This window comes from Dicentrarchus labrax, unplaced genomic scaffold (assembly GCF_905237075.1).
Source record: "Dicentrarchus labrax unplaced genomic scaffold, dlabrax2021, whole genome shotgun sequence".
NCBI classification, from domain to species: domain Eukaryota; kingdom Metazoa; phylum Chordata; class Actinopteri; family Moronidae; genus Dicentrarchus; species Dicentrarchus labrax.
In genome coordinates, this window is record NW_026136719.1 from 10,033,595 (window position 1) to 10,056,455 (window position 22,861).

The 22,861-nt window shown below is 39.7% G+C and overlaps 1 protein-coding gene across 3 annotated transcripts in view; it reads right to left on the reverse strand.

The window, feature by feature from the left end:
- LOC127351753 (E3 SUMO-protein ligase PIAS1) overlaps window positions 1-22,861 on the reverse strand; it is a 55,986-nt gene that overhangs the window by 23,085 nt on the left and 10,040 nt on the right. Inside the window, exons 1-2 of one of the 3 annotated variants that reach the window (XM_051379648.1) lie at window positions 8,708-8,928; window positions 5,845-6,352 (exon numbers count right to left, since the gene is read on the reverse strand). In XM_051379648.1, the coding sequence (XP_051235608.1) occupies window positions 5,845-6,349 (505 nt within the window). In that variant the 5' untranslated portion in view covers window positions 6,350-6,352; window positions 8,708-8,928. Of the gene's footprint in view, window positions 1-5,844; window positions 6,353-8,707; window positions 8,929-22,861 lie in introns of those variants that run through there. The other 2 variants (XM_051379647.1, XM_051379646.1) reach the window with 2 other exon arrangements.

A 22,861-nucleotide genomic window follows, 5' to 3' on the forward strand; every position in this document is an offset into this window, starting at 1 on the left:
AGTTGAGATTTTGGAGTTGTTAAAAACACTGAATATCCCATTCATTCATTTATTCAATCAATCATTCAAGAGGCACTTGAGCTGCCTAATGTCCAACTATAATCAACATGATATATGCAACACACCTAGTTATGCAAATAACTCCATTCATTTTGCTAATGACTATTATAATTAGAATTATTTTACAGGAAACATTTAGTATTTTTTAATTTGCATAACGCGTTGGTGGTGTTAATGTGAACTTTATATTTCAGAAATGAGTCACAGAATCTTTTCAGAAACTTTCACAAATGGAGGACTCCAAAACAGAGCATCAACATTTAGCCAACTAATCGATTAATTTAACCTGAATCTGCAACCATTTTGATAATGTAGTACAAATGCCAAATATTATCTAACTCCTGCCTGTAAAATTATGCTGATTTGATGCTTTTCTTTGTCATATTATGGTAGCAAAGACTATTATTTGGATAAAACAAGCAATGTGAGAGCATTACTCAATTAATCAAGAAAACAATCGGCAGATTAATTGAAAATAAAAATACTTGTTAGTTGCTGTCTTACTCCAAAATCTAACCAAATACTCCACTGTAGAAAGTATGAAGTTTGTATCTGGTATCCTTATTTAATAAGTTATGATGTTCCCAGTATAAGTGACAGGCAGATGGCACCATGCTGACATGATTCATGCCCTGGCAATAAAGCAAACTGTATTGTAGAGCTGAATATAGATTTATTTTGCCTTGGCCTTTAAAAATATACTGAAGGCAAATATGACTGTGACCTACTAGCCTAAATAGGCAGCACAAAATTCTTAACAATGACACCCAGACATCTAGTTTTCAAAGCGATTCGATATGTACAAAAATAAAATCATGGACTGACTCATTCTAAAGGAAGCGATGTTCCAAAAGCTTGATTAGACTGACATTTTTTACCACATTATTTTCCTCCATTGTATGAATATCACAGCAATCTTCCGATGTAACAAGCCATTATGCACGAAACGCTCATCAAACGCGAAATGGGCTTGCATCCTTTTCCTGAAGATATGGTGATTAAATCATGTATAATGCATGTGCACCACAATGATATCCATAATGAGCACAGAGGCATAGTTCTCTGTGGAGGACGGATAATGATGGAGATGAGACTGGAGTTCAACCAGTGAGGTCGCCATGGTAATGAAGGAGTAGCTGGTGCAGACCAGACTGTTGACCAGTTTGAACTGGCAGGGCTAAACTGTGGGCTGACTAACCTTTATCCCACAAACTGATAAGACTCAGCAGAGGGCACAAGGCTGTATGGGAGGGAGGGAGGGGGGAGGGGAGGGATAATGACAGGGAGAGAGAGCGAGAGAGGGAGGATGGTCTGAGAGCGATAATAACTATGTTTACGTCCACACAAGAAACCAGGTTATTGTGAGAAATCAGGTTAAGACTGACAATACAATTACATACATGCATGTAATTCCTGCTAAATGCAGCTGGTCAGAAACTTTTCTTTTAAACACATCAACCATATTTGTGAGCAAGCTTGACCAATTGGATGAATATATAATTTTTTTGGGTCAATATTTGTCATTTTGCTAATTTAATGGTGTGCCTATGAAGAATGAGAGCAGCTGCTCAGCAACAGATGTTTAGCGCTGCAGTAGACACACTGAGCCCATAAATGAGTGAGAGGGAAAACAGCTGTAGAACCAGAATATTTTCACATCAAACTCCGTGAACGAAGGGTTTATTTCGGCTAGAGAATATAGGAAATAGAGTCACAAGGTGATTCACAGAGGCTCCAACCAAGACTCTTACTCTGGAGAAGATGAGGACACTGTAGGGACAGGCCAGCAGAAGAGAGCCAGAAGAGTACACACACGCATGTGTGAATATATTGGACATCACCAGTTGTTGGACGGTCTGTTGTCTGTGTTGGGCTGTAATATTTTCAGTGTATGATGGTGATATATGCTGCTGTGGCTGGAAGAGTTTTTAGCATTTGCACTAATGTCACAGTGAGGGGACTGGCTCTGTAGTCAGAGAGCAAACTGTTTTCTTCTTACAGTGTGTATGTGTAATACTGTGTAAGGCTTTCTTAAATCAAGCTAAAATATGCACCTTATATTGTTCTCTTACAGTATATTTCCATACACTGCTTGCTGTGTGAAGCGTTAGTGTTTACTACTGTGTGCATATAAAACAAATACAAATACAGTTTTTATACTCCGAAAGAGAGCCAAGAGAATTGCAGAAAAAACTACTTATCAAGATCCAACAAACCCACTGCTTATTAAATTAAAGGCTCTAAAATCTACTGACTTGGTAAGTCTTGAAATAGTCCACATCTCGCATAAAGTCAAAAATACATTAGTATTAGTACATTAGCAGCAGCCTGAAAGCATCCAAAGGTTGTTTAAAAAGAGGGAAAGCCAACATGAGTGGAATATGCATGTTGAGGAGACAAAAGGTCAGAACTAATGTACAAAACATCGTTGTATATCAGCTGAAGGAGTGTATTTATGGAACAGTTGTAGTGAGGAACAGAAAATGTTATGTAAAAATAAACAAAATAAAAATGTATGACCAGAATGTCGGCACTGACGTCAAAGAGGTTTTGTATTCTAAAAATGGCAGGTGCAATGGCTTCAGCCTACTCCTTTTTCTATCTATTGAAAATATTTAATGCTGCTTCTTGAATGGTTGAACGGCTTTGGAACAGTTCTCTTCTTTTCACATGTGTGAATTATACCAGGAAATAAACTGCAGTTCAGTGATGGAAACTAACATACCCAGCCTTATTTAATCGAATCTTAGATGCAAGGACACACTAAACAAGTAATAATATTTTCTTTCATTGCCCTGTTTGAAGTCTGTCGTGCAGATGTGCTCTTGTAAAAACCCGGTTAGAATCCTGGTTAAGCACAGACATGGCTGACAAATCAGCTTTCTCCAGCAAAAAATAAATAAATAAAAAACCCAGACCCCGCAGACCAAGCAAGCAAGTGGGGGAAGGGAGTTAGAAAAAATGAGAAAGTGAGGGAGAGAGAAAACAGGAGGCAAGACAACAGGAGAGGCAACAACAATGGGGGAGAGAGAGAGAGAGAGAGAGAGAGAGAGAGAGAGAGAGAGAGAGATAGGGATTGAGCAGTAGTTAGAAGATCAGAGAAAAAACAAGCAGAGAAGAGACAGAGTATGTGAAAGTGTGATCACTGAGTGAGGAGACTACAGCTGATCTCCCAGTCTGCACATGAGTGAGGAATTACAATTAATCAAGTGGTTTCATTACTTCCCTCCATTATTATAAGGATAAAGAGGGTCGTCACCTCCAAGCTGCAGCACAGGCTTCATTTTTAAAGCAAATTAAAATTTTCAGCTTTGTGAAACGATGTGCACCATCTTCCTCTGGAGGTTTTTCCTCCTCTCACTCCTTTCCACTCTCTCTGCTTCTCGGAGAACAATACGATCAACATGCATTATTTATTGGAAAGTACATTTGTGTCTGAAAGTACTGCATGCGCAGACGTGTGTGTGCGCGCGTTCGTATCCAGTGTGTATGAGAATGATGCGAATGTGCGATTCAGATTCAAATGAGGGGAGGGTGTGTTCTGCGGGCACAGGTGTACGCCTGTGTGATTTCATCACTTTGCATGCAAATTTCAACCGAGGATAGCCACAGAGACAGAGTGAGGATGGAAGAGGGAGAGAGAGGCGGCAAAGAAGGGATGGAACATGTGCAGGAAATGGATAGAGTAGGAAAGGGAGAGGGAAGAGGAGAAAGATGGTGTGATGACAGAGCTGCAGGCGCTGTGTTTGTACATGCATCTGCAGGCAAATTAATCACAAGATGGTCTTACTCCATTAAAATGCTAATGTAGGAAAATCTAGACATTTCCATATATTTGCAATATATCCCAGAGCCGAAAGAGTGTTATTATGCTAAATGCAGGCTGGCTGCTCGATGCACACCTAATATAACGACAAATCTGACCAAGATAAAGCCAAGATTAAAAGTCTCCTAAGTAGTGAATTAAAGGGCAGACAGATACAAGACATGCTGCTTAAACACTGGGCCTTCATGAAATTAGAAAAGAGAAGATGTTTAATATTTGGTCCCAAAAACGACTTCCTACATCGGCTTCTTATAGTTTAAGTTATTTTACAGCAAAGGTTTGTGTATTTGTCTCACTGGTTTAAAGGTGGACATAAATAATACCTTTACTAAAGATCAGGGGTGCACAGTTAACTTTTTTGTCCACTGGCCAATATTCAAATTTTTACCAGCCACTCGACAGATTTTTTTTTGCTGGTGAATGAAGCAAATCTACCAAACTAAGTTTCCGGTGCTTTAAGTTCTTCATAGAGTTGTTGTCTGAAAATACAATTATGTGGTTTATATGTAACTGGCTAGTACAACACACACCCAGTTGTCATCATTTTGTTGTATTAAAAAAACACCATTTGTTAAAAAAGGTTGTTTTTTTTGGTATAAACTTTACAGAATCAGATGCTATTTGAAGCAAAAAACTCCAATTGAAAAATCTTAATTCATAAATATATTAAGGATTTTCTCTTATTTTGGACCCACGACAGCTATGTGTCGTGATGTTAAGACATAATGCTTTTATGCAGAGCCAGTGCAGCACTTTACAGTGACAGCTCAACTACTGTACTCATAAATGTCTGCGCTCGCTCACTTAGTGTAGTATCCTTGGAGACACATGACTTTGTGTAGATAAATGCAGTACTGTCAATATGTTGTTGATGGTCTACTTGTAGCAGTTCATTTATATTCAGTGGCTGCACACTGATGTGAAATTGGTCTCACAGCTAGAAATATATTGGTACAATGAAAATATAATTGCAATTAATCATGCTGCAGTATTGCACAGCCCATCCAAAACAAATTTCAGCAAAGCAGACCTTATGTATTAATATAAATATCCAGATAAGAGTCATTATTCACCGATAATGCATTCTGAAACTACTCAAGAAAACTGATCATCTTTATTTATTGGTTTCAAGCTTGTGACTAAATGCCAGCTCTCTTGCTTGTTAATGGAAATAAACTCTTGAGCAAATACTACTATTAGGTAAAGTATTTGAAGGAGTACAAGAGAATCAGAGAAGGCAAATTCTTCAGAGCTTTTTCTTTTGGAAGCGGGATGGATAAGGCACCCCAATTAATATTTTCACTTAAAGCTCTTGGGAACCAACTGTGACCTCTGTCTACTCTGAACTCTTGGGGGAAATATGAAAACGATATTTTTGCACTAACATTTCTGTGCCCTGTCAACACATTAGCAAGCAGCACAACACCAGCACTGGCAGGGAGCCTCTCCACAACAGAGGAAAACACAAATGTCAATGTTTTCTGTGACTGCTGCCACGATTATTACGGGAATAATATACTGATATAAATATTCACCACCTTGCAGATTTGTTTTTTCAGCATTTTCACTTTCCCTGGATAGTCTGCCAGTGAAGATATAGTCAGAAATATGTGGAGAGAGAGAGAGGGATGATGTGCGTTCCCTAGCAGTTACTGTATATGGTATGTGTCTTAACCACTAGGCCAACAGGATACTCCACAGCCTTCCATTGTATGGTGTATTCTTACATTTCCAGACATAGAATCCGCTATATTAAGCAGCCATGTAAATTCTGGTTTTGTGAAGCTACGAATAACAAACATACCTTAGTCATAAAGTTTTTTTTTTAAACCACCAAACCATAAACACAAAATGGTGCCATTCTGTTGAAAACTAAAACCAGGTTTATCTTGTGATGAAATGTACTTTACTATCATTCCCCTTAAATCCAAGACCAACTCTCACACGAAGACACTCACACATGCCTTCACCTAGACTGGTTGGCTTGATGAGCTCATCCAGCATGTCGTAGAAGGGCAGCCTCTGGAGCTTGACATCTGGGTGGACCGGGTGCAGCGTGGCCGAGGCGGACAGGTGGTGCGTCAGCCCGGTCAACTCGTGTTTCCCAGGGCCGAGCAGTGAGAGGGGCAATAAGGCAGCGGGCGACGGGGCTCCACCGTGACCGGCGTGACCCTCATATGCCAGCTGTGTCAGGCCAGCGGGCAGTGCGGCGCCCCCACCTCCAACCATTCCAGCTGTAGCTGGGTGGTGCGGCCCGGGCATGGCCAGCTCTGAGTGGGATACCATTTTGGCAGGGAAGCGTCGTCGGTAGAGCTCTTTGATCTTCATGTGCACAGCGGGGCTGCAGCCAGCCTTCAGCAGGTGCAGAGCCTTGGTCAGCAGCTCGTGCTTGCGTCCGTGCTTATTGCGCCCAGCGTAGCCCAGCAGCACCTGCAGCTCCGACACCCGCAGGCTCATCACCATTTGCTGTGATGGGGAACAGGATGAGAGAGAGGAGAAGGAATTAACTCTTGAGATGCAATGCCAATAACAATTTCTCATGACTGTAATAAAGTACCAACCCTTCGACAGTTATTGAAGATATTTTAATTTGTGAACTTTTCAGCACTTTTCCAATAGGTGGCAGAATATAATAAACCACTGTGCTGTGTTTAGGCGTCTGATAAGCCTGACAAACTCTTGAATCTGTTACCAAACGTCCTGGATTATGATAATATTTCATTGTCTCACAGTAACCTGAGGAAACACATCACCTTCAAAACACCCCCTTAGCATAATTGGACGATATGCATCTATATTCTGTGTTTATCTGGCTTGATGCTGGTGTGCTGCCTCTCAGCGATGCCAAATGAAAAAAAAAGCAGAGTCTCTCCTTACGTTGAGATACCTTAGCTCTGCATATCTTTGTCTCACAGGTGTTTTATAAAACACACACACACACACACACACACACACACACACACACACACACACACACACACACACACACACACACACACACACACACACACACACACACACACACACACACACACACACACACACACACACACACACACACACACACACACAAATTCCTAACCTGCATATAACAACCTGCCCAAACACTAGAGACACCACTGACACTGGGAAGCAGTGCACTCGATGCAGTAAGTTTTCATCTGTGCTGGAGTGAGGAAAAAAAACTTTAACCAACAAAGGATTTTCCCTGGCTCAACGTGAGGCTGAGGCAGTACTTCCCGGGGGCTAGTGGGATGGAGAAGCTGCAGCAAGAGCATGAGAAAAAAGTGTTGCCTGCACTGATTTGAGGTTTAGCTTTATGCTGGCTCAAACTACAGTAAGCACTAACAGCTCTTAGTCTAACCACACCAAATGTCCAAATGTATGTGGACTAACTTCAGGTAAAACTATTTCTGTATGTCTTTATGAACTGCAATGATTTTATATCTCTATGCTGTTGTTCATGTGTTGCAGTTTGGTGTTTTTTATGTTAATATGTGTGTGAAATGTGTCCTTGTGAAATAAAGTTAAATTGATTTAGACAGAGAAACGCAACTGCACATATAGTTACTACATGTACGGTGACTAAAAAAAAAAAAAAAGTAGACATCAGAACTCATCATCATGATAAAGGCACTTCTCACATTTAGCTTCAGATGACTGAGGAGACCGAGAAGATCCCTGATGTGAATTTAATCTGCTGAAGTTTTAATGCACTCAATACCTCACCCCCAAAAAAACTGTGATTTGAAAAGAAACCAAGCTGGCCTGGAACAGGAGTATCTGACATATTTCAAGACATTTAATTCAGTCAAATTTCACCAGAATTGAATCATCATTTGCAGGAAAGGCAAAAGGAAGCACAACTTCCTTGTATTAGAATAGGTGAGTGCACAGAGCTGAAAGACTGCAAACAGAGCGGGACAAAACAGGAAAGAGTAACACACAAGCTCTTTATCTTAAAAGGTGGAAGTGGGTGAAAAACAGAATTCAAACGAAACCTAAGCTCATTAACTAGCATCCATCACAAACATCCATTAACTATGTGGACAGTATAGCAAATTATAGCTACGAGACAAACATTAAAGAAAGTCAGTCTTAACTGCATTACACAAGCTATAAACACGGACACAAATGTGTGGAATGTGGGCTGTCTCTCACACACACACACACACACACACACACACACACACACACACACACACACACACACACACACACACACACACACACACACACGTAGACTCCTAAGAATGTCTTGGACAAACCTCCTCCCTTCATCTCCTTTAATGACAGAGCAGGGATAAAAAAACAAACGTTGTTTAAATGACAAAGCACAAAGGCCTGTTAGAGCCCATTGTGTCAGTATCCTAATCAATTATATACACACAGTTGTTATTGTTGTGTACAGGAGAATATGTGTGCTGTAGTGTCCATAAACACACTAAACCTTTAAGCCTTCAAGATTTTATTTTTGTTTCTTATAATGAGGCACACTCTTCTCGGGTAATACCAGGGTTTTGCATTCAATTGACATTTAAAATGACATATATGACTGCTGTGGGCTATGTTCTGTGACCTAACCACAGCAGCGACATTTTACTCTTGAAAAACAAAACCACTAATATGCAGTGATACCACTTTTTCATTGCTGAAACAGATTTAATGTAAACCACCATCCTCATATTCAACACGGATCCCACAACTGTCACATTTGTCTCTTTTAACAGCTGCTCAACTGTTTATAATACTTCACCAGTAGACTAAATTTAAACAAGTTAATGCATTATTATAAGAAAATGCATATCAAATTCAACATACCTCATTTTGGAAAAGCTTTAGTTTTACCTTCTCCTACCGAGCTCTCTTTTGTGATCCTTTTTTACATGAATACAGCCCCTATGTTACTTGATCTCCACTTACTAAGAGGACAGAACTGAAGCTTATTTTACTGCTGTCCTACTTTGCTATAAGTATCGTCTAAATGTAACAAATAAACAGAAAACTCTCACACTACCAAAACTGTTTTCCTTTTTAACATGAGGGGCCCAGGTGTGAATAAAACCTCTCACTCTGGTCCGACCACAGAACAGTACTGTAACATTAAAACTGACGTATTAATGCTACTTTTGAAAGGAACTGAAACCCCCAAAGTGCTGCAGTTTGCTGTAAAACTTGTTCCACTTTTGCATTTCTAGCTTGCAGTGCCTGCAAGTGCAGCAAACCAATATGTGCTTCAAACAACACTAAAAGCAGAGATAGATTACCAACAGGCGACTTTTTTCAGGTCTCTTAACTTGGGAAAGATGCCACCACAGCTTCTTGGCTTTTCAAAAACAATTACAGAATAATGCTGATTGCCAGTAAGAAAGCCATTACAAAACAATGGTTATGTCAAGAATCATCTATTGTAGCAGCAATGAGATGCATGACATCTTTGTGATGGAAAGATTAACAAAAGTTCAGCCAGAGGATACGGTTTTGTGTTGACCAAAGATAAAACAAGATAAAAACAGTAAGAAAAATGTCAGTCTTGGTAGTCTTTTAGCTCTTGTAAGATGTAGGGCTGTACCAAAAGGTACCAATATTTTACATTAATGTAATGTACAGCAATGAAAATAACCCTACATACAACACACAGGCAGAGAGGACATTACAGTAAAATAAGGGATTGTAATGCGTGCAGTGGAGCATTACGAACAACAAGATGGTTCGATGTCCATCACAAGTTCCCAGAGACAAGGTGACGTCTTCAGAGGTTTTGTTTTGTCCAACAGTCCAAAACTCACAGATAATCAGTTTTCTATCACGTTTGAATAAGAAAGTCACCAAATATTCATAATTAAGATGCTGGGACCAGCAGCAGGTTTGCCTTAAAAAAATGTATTAAACAATTAACTAATCGACTTATCGTCTGTTTCAGCTTTGCTTACAAGGTTCCTAAAAGTCCAGTTAATGGGAGGTTCCTCTGTTCCTGCATGGAAAGGACCATTCCAGATAACTTGGGCCCAAACCAAGCACCACGCTGCTCAAAGTGAGCAGAGGCTGCTGTTTACAGACCAAACACAGCATTGTGTACAACTGCCACAAATGCAGAACCAAGCACACACACACACACACACACACACACACACACACACACACACACACACACACACACACACACACACACACACACACACACACACACACACACATACTAACAAAGTGCCCGATGTATACAACATCCACACAGACAATTACCAGTCAGGACATAGACCTGTCCTTGTCCTTTGCCACTACAGACATAGGGTAAAGGCACATTTATGGGAGGAGGGGGAACAAAATAAATCAGCAGGCAGACCCCCATTCGTGAATGTAATTCTGATGCCTTCGGTCTGAACCACACTGCCGTTATAAAAACACATCAGTCAAACACAGCCGGCTCTTACAGCAGGACGAGGACGCTCAATCACAGGTGCAGCATGCAGCCAGCAGCTGTCTTGTCTGTGGATTTTTTAACAGAACAATAATTTTAATAATTCAATAATATTCTGTTTAGAATCCCTACGTGGACAGCGCACACACACACACACACACACACACACACACACACACACACACACACACACACACACACACACACACACACACACACACACACACACACACAGCGTGTTGGTTCGGCCAAGAAACTCTCCTGCTGGTGACATAAATGACCAGTTCCATGAAATATGCATGTGGTAGAAAAGAGGGCTGTGTGAAAAAATGAAGACACTGGCTGCCCACAATTTCTCTCTCACACACACACACACACACACACACACACACACACACACACACACACACACACACACACACACACACACACACACCTTAACACAAACACATGCCAAGCCCCCCCCATTCACTCACTCACTCACACTCTCTCTCTCTTTCTCTCCAAAGCAAACACACACAAAAGAGAGACAGATACACACAAGCACAAACACACACTCTCCTCCGCCACACTGTGGATGTGTAACATTCCTCTGGCTTAAAAAAAAAACAAAAAAAAAGAACGAGGGAAAACAAACAGAGGAGAGAAAACAGTGGAGCGGGAGGTGTTGGAGGAGAGACAGATGAACGGCTCACAGCTCGCTCTGCCTCCTCTTTCCTCTCTGTCAGTCAATCAATCTCCTTCCCAGGACAGGTAGACCTTAAACTCCTCCATTTTCCTGGTCAACAGAGGGGAGCTCTGTTCAACCATCTCACAGATTTATAGTTACACCAAGAGATAATCAGTTTACTATCATAAAGGACTGTATCTAACTGTTACTGTCTTTATCGATTAATCTGTCCTGTACTTGATTAATCAATTATATGTTTGGTCCATAGGTGACGTCCTTACATGTCCTGTTTTGTCCACAACCCAAAGATATTCAGGTTACTGTCATGGAGGGCTAAAGAAACCATAAAATATTCACATTTAAGAAACTAAAATCAGAGAAATTTTATTATTTTTATAAATGGACTCAAAATGATTAAATGATTGTCAAAACTGTTGTCAATTAATAGCTGACAACCAATCAACTAATCATTCAAGCTCTACATTCAACACATGTAAGAAGCAGAAATCTGAGAATTTTGGACATTGTTTCTTAAAAACTGACTCAAAATGATTAATTTATTGTCAAAATTGTTGGTGATTAATTTAACAGTTGACAACAAATTTAACTGTTCAAGCTCTATTATCATATAAGACAAAGAAAAGCTCCGTGTCCTCACGTTTAAGAAGGAGGAATCAGATAATTTTTTGGCACTTTTGATTAAAGATATTACTCAAATGATTATTCAATCAATAAGATAGTTGGCTCCCTAAGAACAGCTATAAAACAAGACATTATTTGCTTATAAATTCAGGTAAAATATGTAGTTGTGCTCCTGCAGTTCATACAGCAGCTGGCTGATGAAACAAATCATCATGACCCTGATCAAAGCCAGTGGAAAACAATGAAATGCTTTAAAGCAATATCAAAGACACATTTTGACATTATAGTGTCACAATATCAATAGCCAATGTGGCAGAAGTTGCCTACTGATCTCCCGAAGACATGAAAGGGAAAATCGTTAACTGAACTAATTAAAAGTGACCCTTTGATTTAATTCTGAAACACAACCGATTCGATGGCACTGAAAATCCAGTTTGCACAAAGCGAGTTTTCGTGAGAATGCGCTCTGTTGTATTGTTCTACTGTAACAACTTGACATGTAGGTGCAAAGGGAAGCTGTAACAAAGGCAGGAGGGTGAAAGAGGCAACACAAAGAGAATAGCTGGTGGTAACATGGGAGTTCTTACACACACACACACACACACACACACACACACACACACACACACACACACACACACACGCAAACACACGCAAACACACACAGCGTGCAGACCAGTGTGGGTTTTTTTAAAGCTGAAGAGGAACGTTATGTCTTGAATTTACCAGCCTGTGACATTTCGTGCCAACAAACAATATATTTAAATGTGTCAATTTGGTGCCAAAGGAAAAGATTCACTGCGTCCACCACAGTGATATTCTCATATGACTGGAAAGGCCCATAAAACAACATTTCAACCAACACATTACACAAAAATCAAAACCCACAAAAACCCAGAATGACAAAATTTCCTCAGGCAAGTAAACAACTGCACCAGAATTCATTTAGACAAAAAAAAAAAAAAAAAAACAGATAAGAACGGTGCATAGAGCAGAAACTATATAATATCAGAAGTGGAAATATGTGACCAACTGGACAATATCTTAAGCTTAAATTTTACACAGTCACATGACTGGAAAGTAATTAAAACATTTCTCACCACACATAATAATTCAAAGACACTTAATGATTACTACAGTCTATATATTTTGGCATACGTTATATGTAAATGTTGGATTAGGGAAATTAGATAATGACAACTCCCTCACTACCACAACTACAACGTACTGTACACACCATATTCTACTTGGTACATCTTATGCTTTGGCAGCATTGGTCCATAAATAAAACTCCTAAAATTAAACCAAGTTTTGAAATTAAAAGAAAAGAAAGAGAGAAGAATTATAACCCAAGCCCTTTTCAACTTTCAGTATTGCAGGAACTGAGGATTGTTATGTGTTATTCACCGCAGGAACCAAGTTTTAGTTTTGGTTTCTGGGTGGTATTACTTGTCCCCCAAAAAGTCCCGGCCAAGGTTGCACTTTCTGTTGGCTCAGGCACAATCCAGGTGCTTAGCCAGTTGCTGACTGGTATAATAAACACAAACCTTGAGTCAGGACTGCCACAGATCCAGCAGAACGGTTATTCACTCTGGTATGAATAGTAGGACTTTGGAAGGGAAGTTTTAATAATGTAACTGAACCTTTTCTAAACACCTTTATGAGAAAGATATAGTAGAGAAACAAGATGCAACAAAAGATATGAACAGGGGACATTGTGGTTTATGGTCAGCATCTTAACCCACAAGTCACATAGGTGCCTCTTAAATTAACTTTCAATAGAGTTTGCTAATTGTCACATGACACAAACTGCCAACAAAGATTTCATAAGGGATTCAAAAGGATTAAAATTCAATAAAAAGCTATCAAACCCCAAACTTTGCTCTACCAGGGGCGTGGTGGAGCTAGACCACATAAGAGATGGACGTCGCATCTCCACTTCTTCCCAATACACACGATTGAAGCCAAAATATCCCGGATACAGCTGCCGCTGCCATCTTATGCTGGTGAGGTGATTCTGAGCCAGAGTCTACGCAGTAGTGATCTGGGGATGGTGCTGCAGTAGCAAAGTCCGGCCCATACACCCGGCGGACTCAAACACGAGCGGGGCTCAGATGTCAATTATGATGTGAAACCCCCTCTTTCATAGCTTCAAATAACTAATTAAAACCAAACTTATCAGAAAAATGAACACCATCAGAGTGATAAAATCAACATAAAATGCCAGAAGCCTTCCTTGGGAAAAGTTAATTTGACATGCAGTTAGATTCTTTTAGTTTGGTTCATGTCCCATCAGCTCACATGGAGGCAGCGAGCTTTATGACCCATACTGCTGTCAGCCACCAAGGGGGCGATCAAGAAGTTTTAGCTTCTCTTTTAAGGAACTGTCATGTCCATCTTTTATATGTTGATGAGCTACATAAATCGACCAGGCTGATAAGTTTGCTAATATTACTTACTGCAACTTGTATTAGTAATGGTGAAATATGTCAAATCTAAAGATTCCACATTAAAATTGTTTCTTTATGTTATGTGTTCATTAAACAATTACAATAAGCCAATATATCTTTATCATATTTTCTAAAACTCCCACGTCCTGATAACAGTAATGGTCTGGGGAAAAAAATCTCCGACTTGTGTGTGTGAATCAAGAACCGTTTCCAAATCGTCCGATCCATTGGACTCGTATGCCACTGAGCTGATCAATTCCTTATATCAATGCCAGCGTGTTTTTCTGAAATGTTTTCCTCTCACTGCAAAACAATGACATCAACTCATGTGTCTACACAGCTGGAAACTTACAACAGGGCCTCATTTCACAAAAAAACAACAATAAAACAGTTTATAATAAAGCAAATTTCCATCCCCGCTTGTGTAAGATTACATCTTAAAATCTCAAAATTACTTTATTCCTTAATTTTAGTCTTAGTAAAATGTGTTTTTCTATCTTTAATTGAATGTATCAAACTATCTAATGTATGAATAACAAAAGAGTTATTAATTTTGGTAACCGTGCTACCTGCAGAAGAAATAACATGGCACTCTGTGGAGCAGGTGTTTCCAGCAACGCTACGCAGCTGTGAATCTATGACAGCTCCAAATGTTGGATTTTTACCAAAAGCTAAAACAGGTAACCTTTCCAGAAAGTTTTAAAGAAAATCTTGTTAACAGACTGAAGGATGAACAGATGGAACCGGATGGAAATCAAACCGCTGTTCAACTCCACCGGCAGAGCAGTAAACATTAAAACATCTCTGCAAAGAAGAATTTCTAAAAGTGACACTAAATTAAACAAGAAACTGACCAAAACATTTACATTATATGTCTCTAGTCCGATCAACCCTGAGTCATTCAAATCTTTTCAGATGTGTTTTAAGCTGTTTCTCTCTTATGCTTGCTGAGACATGTTGCTTCATTTTTCCAAAACATCTGTAGCTGACTCTGCGTCCAAACTGGCCTAAAATTTGAAGAAAACATTGCAGGGCGAATGGCACAGAGTCTCAAAGTAACAAACCCTGATATCAAGGAGCTCTCACAGATAGATTACCTCCTCGGTTGATCCTTCACAGAATATTCTACATCACAACTATAAGAACTAACTATGCAGGTGTACTTTGGCATTGACCAACATCAGTCTGTTAGTCTAATCTTATTCTTTTTTAGAAAACTGAATATCCATATTTTCAAGATTACATCCATCTCTTCAACTCTAAAGACCCTCTTCCTCTCAGTTGCGGCCTTCTGTCTGATGCTTTTTTGAAAACCCACTCAAGAGTGAACAAAACTAAACTGGCCTTGTGTTAACACGGAAAGAGCTTTAAAAAAAAAAAAAAAAAGGTGACCTATTGTCAGTCTGCTCAGATACAATATAATACAGCCACACAATCACAGGTTGCACTTGATCAAATCATTAGTATATACTTGTTCAGGTGTCTGACTGAATAGAAATAAGATCAACTAAATCACAGATTTACAGAAGGAATGGAAGGTTTTAATGAGCTGAGGCTCAGCAGAGCAACCAGGCTCCGTCCATCCCACTACTCATCAAATGTTGTACGTGATGCACAGCTTCATTTCCAGACGAAAATACAGATGTTAGATATTTAGCCCTATTTTAGTGTGGACGAAGATCTTTTTTTTAAAAAAAGACCAAAAATGTTGCTATTAAACAGCTTTTTTTATAATTAGCTTCGAGTTCACTTTGAGCTTGACTTTAATTATGGTAACTACAGTCGCATCTCTTATCAGCGCGTTTGGTAGTCCTGTCAGACTGGAGAGTGGGGAGTAGGGTAATAATTTGCTGTGTCCAGATCTGGTGAGAATGACTGATGGAGGGATGAGGCAAGGGGGGATGGTGGGAGAGAGAGAGAGGGAGAGAGAGAGAGAGAGAGAGAGCGAGAAAGCCAAATTAAATTCTCCACAGCTCCAGTGAAAACACAGGAGGGAGGGGCAGTAAGAGATCTTACTTTAAATTCCCATTACAGTTTTCTTTTAATAATGTAATATAATGTTCCCCAATATCAAACCTCAAGAGACTCCTGGTTTATTTAAAGTTATTATATCTTTATCTTATGACCATCAGTTTTATTGTTTCTGAGAAATCCAGTTATATGATCAGTTTGGTATGGCTAGTGACATTACTGTAAATAAGATACCCATAAGCCCCATCCACTGTTGCTATGGAGAAGAAGACCAGTCAGAGGCACAAACTGGAGCTGTAGCAAATTCACAATGCTTCGTCATTGCAGTTGAGGCTAAACCACCACACTGTGGTTACTAAAAATCAGACAAAATGTATCCATAATTCGAAACTAAGCTGATTTAAACGGCTGATCTTAATCTGCACATTATATTCTGGTAGAAGATGCCCGTCGCTGTTTCCCAGAGCTCATCAGAGGTGAGATCTTCCTTGTTTTGTCCGACCAACAGCACAAAGATATACAGTTTAAAATTAAACAGCAAATCCTCACTTTTCAGAAGCTGGAACCAGCCAATGTTTTTATTTTAATTATTTTTCTGTCTATTTTAATCAATTAATCAACTTATTGTCTCTACTAACTTCTACTTATTTACTTTCTACAAAGAGTAACCATTAGCTTCCACTCGCTGTTAGCAGCACATGCAACAACATTTTTAAGCTTCATGCTTTTTGCCAAAAAGCACTTTAGGAGCAGTACTTAACATCTCTCCCTTTTTGTACACTTGGTTGCAGCTGGAACCAGATATACTCAAACATAGTCACTCATATATTGTACTGATGATCCTACTGTACCCGACAACACCTTGGTTGGACGGGCTGCAAGTCTAACATCATCTATGCAGAAAATTAAATGGACTTTTACTATCAGGACGCCCGAAATAACGCCTCCCACTTCTCAACTATTACAGTAACATTTTAAAAACAGAGCACTACACTGAAGATAACTTGTTTCTATGCCTATGTGTTATCAGAGAGAGAGGTTGAGAGTGACACTACTGCATCTGTCAGAAGCTTAGATGTTATTAAAACACCCATATGCACACACAGCTTACTGAAACACGCAAACCAACTCTTGCATGCTCAGCAGGCTTCTGCAAATTCGGTTTTTCCCCCCTGCCGACATTAAGTAACTAAACTAAAATCTGAACCCTACTGTGTATTTACAGGACATGTTTCTGGTAGCATGTCAGCGCACTGTGATAACGACCACTGTTAGTTAGCACAAGTGAATCTGCTCCTTAACACAAGTTAAAACAACAAATCCACAAGTTAGCTGTGCAATTTGACAAAACCCAGAATCCTCATTCTCCATACGCCGGCTCACCAAAGCTCTGCTGTTTTGCTTTTCGTTTGTTGACTGATTTTGTCTTCACACATATGCAGGGAAACTAGTTTTGTGTTTGTAATTAAAGAGAGACCAAGAAGAAGAAGGGGGGGGGGGGACGGTTTCATTTGAACCACCGTTCAGTCCCCCCTGCTCTCTGTGATTTAATATACTGTCTATTAATGCAGGTGCGTTCACGATATTGCTGTTCTTGTTTGCATATTTTTCTGTTTCTATTATCAGACATTGGACGTTCAATCATAGCTCATAAGTACTACCTTAACCAGCTATCATTAAATCATTATTTCATCACCACATTGTGTGACAAAATGAACAAAAATAAGGGTTAATGACTGCAGCTGTGCTGAGATCAGCTATATATAGACATTTAAAAAGGAGCGATCACAGAGAAAGTTAGATAATGAAAGAAAACAGGCAGCACGGAGGCCTGTGTGATGAGGAGAGACGGGTGGGAATTGGCCAGTGGCTGTGCCGCCTTGAATGGGCTGTTTTATCTGTCAGGAGAAAAACTGGCCTCCAAAATTGTGGCTGGCAATGAGCTCGAGTTTCTGAGGAAGTCCTGATCAGTACAGGTTCGGGTTGAGGGAGTACTAGGTTGGGGCGATAAGTCAACATTTTCCAACCTGCCACCTTTAGTCCAATCACCGTCCCATAGTTTTAGCTGGGAAATGAGCAGTGGGTTTACTACATGCAACAAGCTCTAACAGCTTTAATAAAGAAAATAAACTCAACCAATGTCAAGAAAGGAGACGAAAAACACCTGTTTACTGCATTAAACAGAAAATACAACCTTCTGAACTGAAGTTTATCTTTTATACCCAACTAAGACCTTGTTAAGCGATCTTAAAGCACACTTCATTCAAAGTCGACTAGTCTTCACACTGTTCCAACAATCACCCAGTCTGGTGACAGACAGAGTTACACCTGAAAATATTCTGGCTCTACGTTGTTTTGACCTTCTGCGAATCACCTCGTAACTGTATTCCCTGTCGTCTAACTAGTCGCAATACACCCTTTATAAACCGCAGTTAAATGTGAAAATACACTGGCTCTACAGCAGTTTTTCCTCTCGCTCGTTCTTTGGTTCAGTGTGTGTACTGCGCCGCTGAACGTCTGTCACTGAGCTGCTCTCATTCTTTGGAGGATCGCCCAAAAAAGCGGCAGTGGACTCCAATCACCGATATATTCGTCCAATCACCCAAGCCTAGCGAGTACTTGGCTGAAACAAATATCCGGTACAGATAATGTACTTTTTATGAGTAGGAGTACCAAACGAGTAAAATGAGTCAATATCTGCACTTGTTTATTTGTTGTTAATAGTTAATATAGCAACTTTAATAAAAACCTTGTTCTGTATTTCTCCTACTCATGTGATCAAAAAACATTGCTCTGAAGCTCAATTCTGTAAATAGTTGTCTTATAAATTAATAATAACTTCTGGTATCAATTTCAGGCCTACATGAACAACTTCAGGTTAGCCCCGCTCACTTCATTGTGAGTATGGACACAAATACAGATCATTTAGTTGATTGAACAGACACAGATACTGGTGTCCTCACTCATCCCTATAGTTACAAGCTCCACAGTCTCTCACTTTTTTTATGATTTATTTTCCAGTATTCATCTTTTATTTCCCTTGTTATTTTAGGCACAGGAGCAATGTTCAACTATTTGTCTGCTGTCATCTATTTTCTGTTCTTTATTTTTGCAGTTGTGTCTTTGCTTGTCATCTTGTTCCCCATCTCTACCTCACCTGAAACATTACTAGCTGGAGCCCAAACAAAAACATCAGCTCAGCAAATACAATCAGCTCATTGTAGCTTAACACAGATGTATCAGTAGATGGGCTGAAACTAAAGAATTATTTTTATGATGGAGTAACAGGTTGAAGGATTTTAAATTTTTTGCAAAGCAGCGTGCCTTATTTTGTTATGTTGTTATTAATCTCTCAAAATGACTAATTGATTATCAAAATTGTGTTGCTCAACTAATCAATTAACTGACTAAACAGTACTGGCCTATACGTCCGCCAATAAATAAAACAATTGTAGAGAAATGCAAAGGATATGTATTAAAAAGGCATTTTAATCTGTTGACATTAGTCTTGCTCAATAAAGTTTATTATAGTCTATAATTTTTTTTTGTTTTAAAGGCTGAATTTTTCTGATGTAAACTTTAATATTTTTGTGGAATATGCTGTTTCTAGTTGTTAAAGAGTAAATTGTTTTCCAGTAAATGTTAGTGTTTATATGTACTGTTACATTTGCTGTACGCATTTATTTTTTGTTGCTCAATAACAATAAAAACATTAACTACATTTTCTCAACTGTGACTCACAGTGAGTCATTACAGTGTTTGTTATGTACAATACCAGGACTTAATTCAGCTCAACTCATTTTATTATTGCATTATTCCTACACTGATATGTCAAAATTTCTTCACTGAAAATGTCAATTACTGTTTTTTTTCAAATCTGTGTTAAATTTAATCAGACAAAATCAGCAAACAATTTTAACACGGAAACAATTACAAACACGTGCAAACAAGAGATACAAAAATGAACGACAAACACAGACAAGTACACCAAATATTTCACAGTTATCATGTGAGGTGCTTCAGTTCAACTGAGCTGACACGCAGAGAGCGGTCACAAAGAGCGGACACATGGCAGTGTTCTAGCACACAAAGACTTAGCATGGGAGGGGGAACATGTTCTCACACACAAAGCATCAGGACACACACACAAGGTGAGAGATCATTAAAACCGCAGTGGATCACATGTGGTGGCCAAATGACTGGTGTATGTGCAAAACCTCAAATTAGGGCTGCACAGTTTATCGAAATATTAGAGAAATTGCAATATGGCTTGAATCTGAAAAGATTATTTTCACCAGCCAAAAACACTAAATTGCCTTTTTGTGTCATTTCAGTACATTTCATTGAGATAAAACAGAAAACTGACCATCTAGTTTCACGGCACTGTTTAAGGGCCGCCCCCAAAAACCAGAGAAGACCCTGAGTTGTCTAACATTTTTTTCAATCAAATTTCTGTCGTTCATAAAGACGACAAACCCCAAAACTATCAATGGAAGCAGAAAATACTGATAATTAATGGTGGGCAGTGTGACGCCAGAAAGCTGCTCCAACACTATCCGCGCTGTCAGTTGAGTTGGATGAACCACTTTTGAACCACACAGTGGTACGACCTCCTTTACTGCCATCCACTGTGAGTGACTCTTCGGCTGACAGCAGCCCGGCAGGAGAGATGCTCTGTGGTGCACTGGGATTTTATTACTGAACTAGGAGCAGGACGCACACTTTTACTTTCTCAGACTGTGCTGATGTTTTCACATCATAGATGACAAAGAAAGGCATGAAGACATGAAGTAGGCTAAAACATGAGAAACTGCTGATACATGTTTAGTGCGGCACTGAATAAAAAATGGAACAAATAGTCTAATCTCGGTATTGAACAGCCAAATCAGATTGAACTGAAAAAAAATTGTAAAAACACGTGTGGCTCCGACACAGACAGCAGACGACAGAAGCTGCGTGCCACAGTCAGTCTGCATAGTTTTTATTACATGACCATTTTAGTACAAATGTTTACTTGCAAGTGTGGAGGATTACCTTCCAAGATTTACTTACAAAACGGACAATCTACCAGCATTTGGTGCTTGGTGGGCGTTCATTTTGGGACCCAGCGAACACACAATGACACTTCTGCATGTGTACGTGAATAAGTCTGCAAAAGCCACATATAGTTTAAAACCTTCTTTTTGACAAGGCTGACACAGATAAAAAAGATTTCTGATAATGATGATTAACTCCACCAAAAAATCCTTGGTTGATGAAATGGTCTGGTACAACTTTAGCCTGCATAGGAAGATACATTTAAGCTAGCTTTTTTTCCATTGCCTGAGGAGACACAGAATACCACAAATATTTTCTCCCCTTCATGACGACACTGGGAAGTAATGCGGTGAAACAGGAGTCTCTAGACCACACCTTGATTCTGACTCTAACTTGCAACCTTAAGCAATATCAGGATTTCACACTTAAAACCTTCACATATTAATCAGAAAACATTGCAAACACAAAACAGTGCACTGAAACCTCCAGGTTTCCATCACTGTGTTGCCTGTATTTACTGACTGAGAATGCAGATCTGGTTCCTTGTGTGAGAAAAAAGAAGAAAGTATTTATGTTTGATGGTGAAAGGTATTTTTTGAATGCACATGATGACAAGATTCTTCATATATGCTGTAGATTCATAGGTAGGGGCGGGTATCCTTTTTTACATTTTCTGATACTAATGCAGATACTTCTGTTAAGGAATGCAAGGTGCTGGCCTGACTATCGGGAACAATGTGGCGTTCAGTGTCTTGCCCAAAGAGCTAGGGATCGAACCACCAACCCTGTGATCAGTGGACAAACCACTCCACCTCCTGAGCCACAGCCACCGTATCAAAGAAGTGTTGAGGTTTGAAGCCCTATTCATACATTTTTATCATGAACAATGAGTGTAATTTAGCAAACCCGAAAGACTACAAATGTTGCCCATTTTAGGTTTTTATCCTGACTTTGTTTTATGTCTGTGTTAAACGGGTGTTATAGAGTGAACAGAAACAGCAGGAAAGGTTGGGTTTGCAGTCGGTTAACGCAGCTCTGATATGGCTATTCTTCAGGTAGAATCTGCAAAAGTACAGAGACTAAACAAAACTCTCTCTAGTATCTACTATCACAGCCACATAGATGCACAGACAACAAGGAGACAACAGGCTGTCGGGTCGGCTACATAGCAGGACCACAGCAGCTCGGCGCAGCTATCCCCTGCTGTAGTGGATACGCATGTCGTAACGGCAGCTAAAGTGGACAGACCCAAGCTCATGGAAAACCCGTATTAAAAACAAGTAACTTGGCCACGAATGCATATAAGAAAGAACAAGTGTAAGTTGAAGAGCTCACATGTGCGCTCTTCTCAATACGCATCTGGTTAAATTACATTCAAACATCAATATTAGTAAATTAAATTTCCATCCCCAACAGTGACGCCCTGTTGACTGAAGGCTGGCAGACCTGAGTTGAACCCACGGTTGGAAACAGAGGCACAAACAAGGTGAGCTGACAAGGGCTGACCGCTCCTGATCAAACTGCCAATGTGGCTTTTACCTGTGTCACCGCATCAGACTGAATGGAGTATAGTAAATGTCTAAGAGCTCCGCTAGTGTCCCCTAGAGGCAGTGCTGCTGCTGGTGGTTGCACCCAACCAGACCAAAGTAGCATCTTTAAGCAACCTGCGTCGTTTCCCTTTGAGCCCAACGTTTGTGTACAAAAAAAAATCTGCTGCACTTTACTTGGTTTTGAGGAGGTGAACAGTAATGCAGTTCTTCTGAGCCCCAGGAGACTGGGAGATGGTG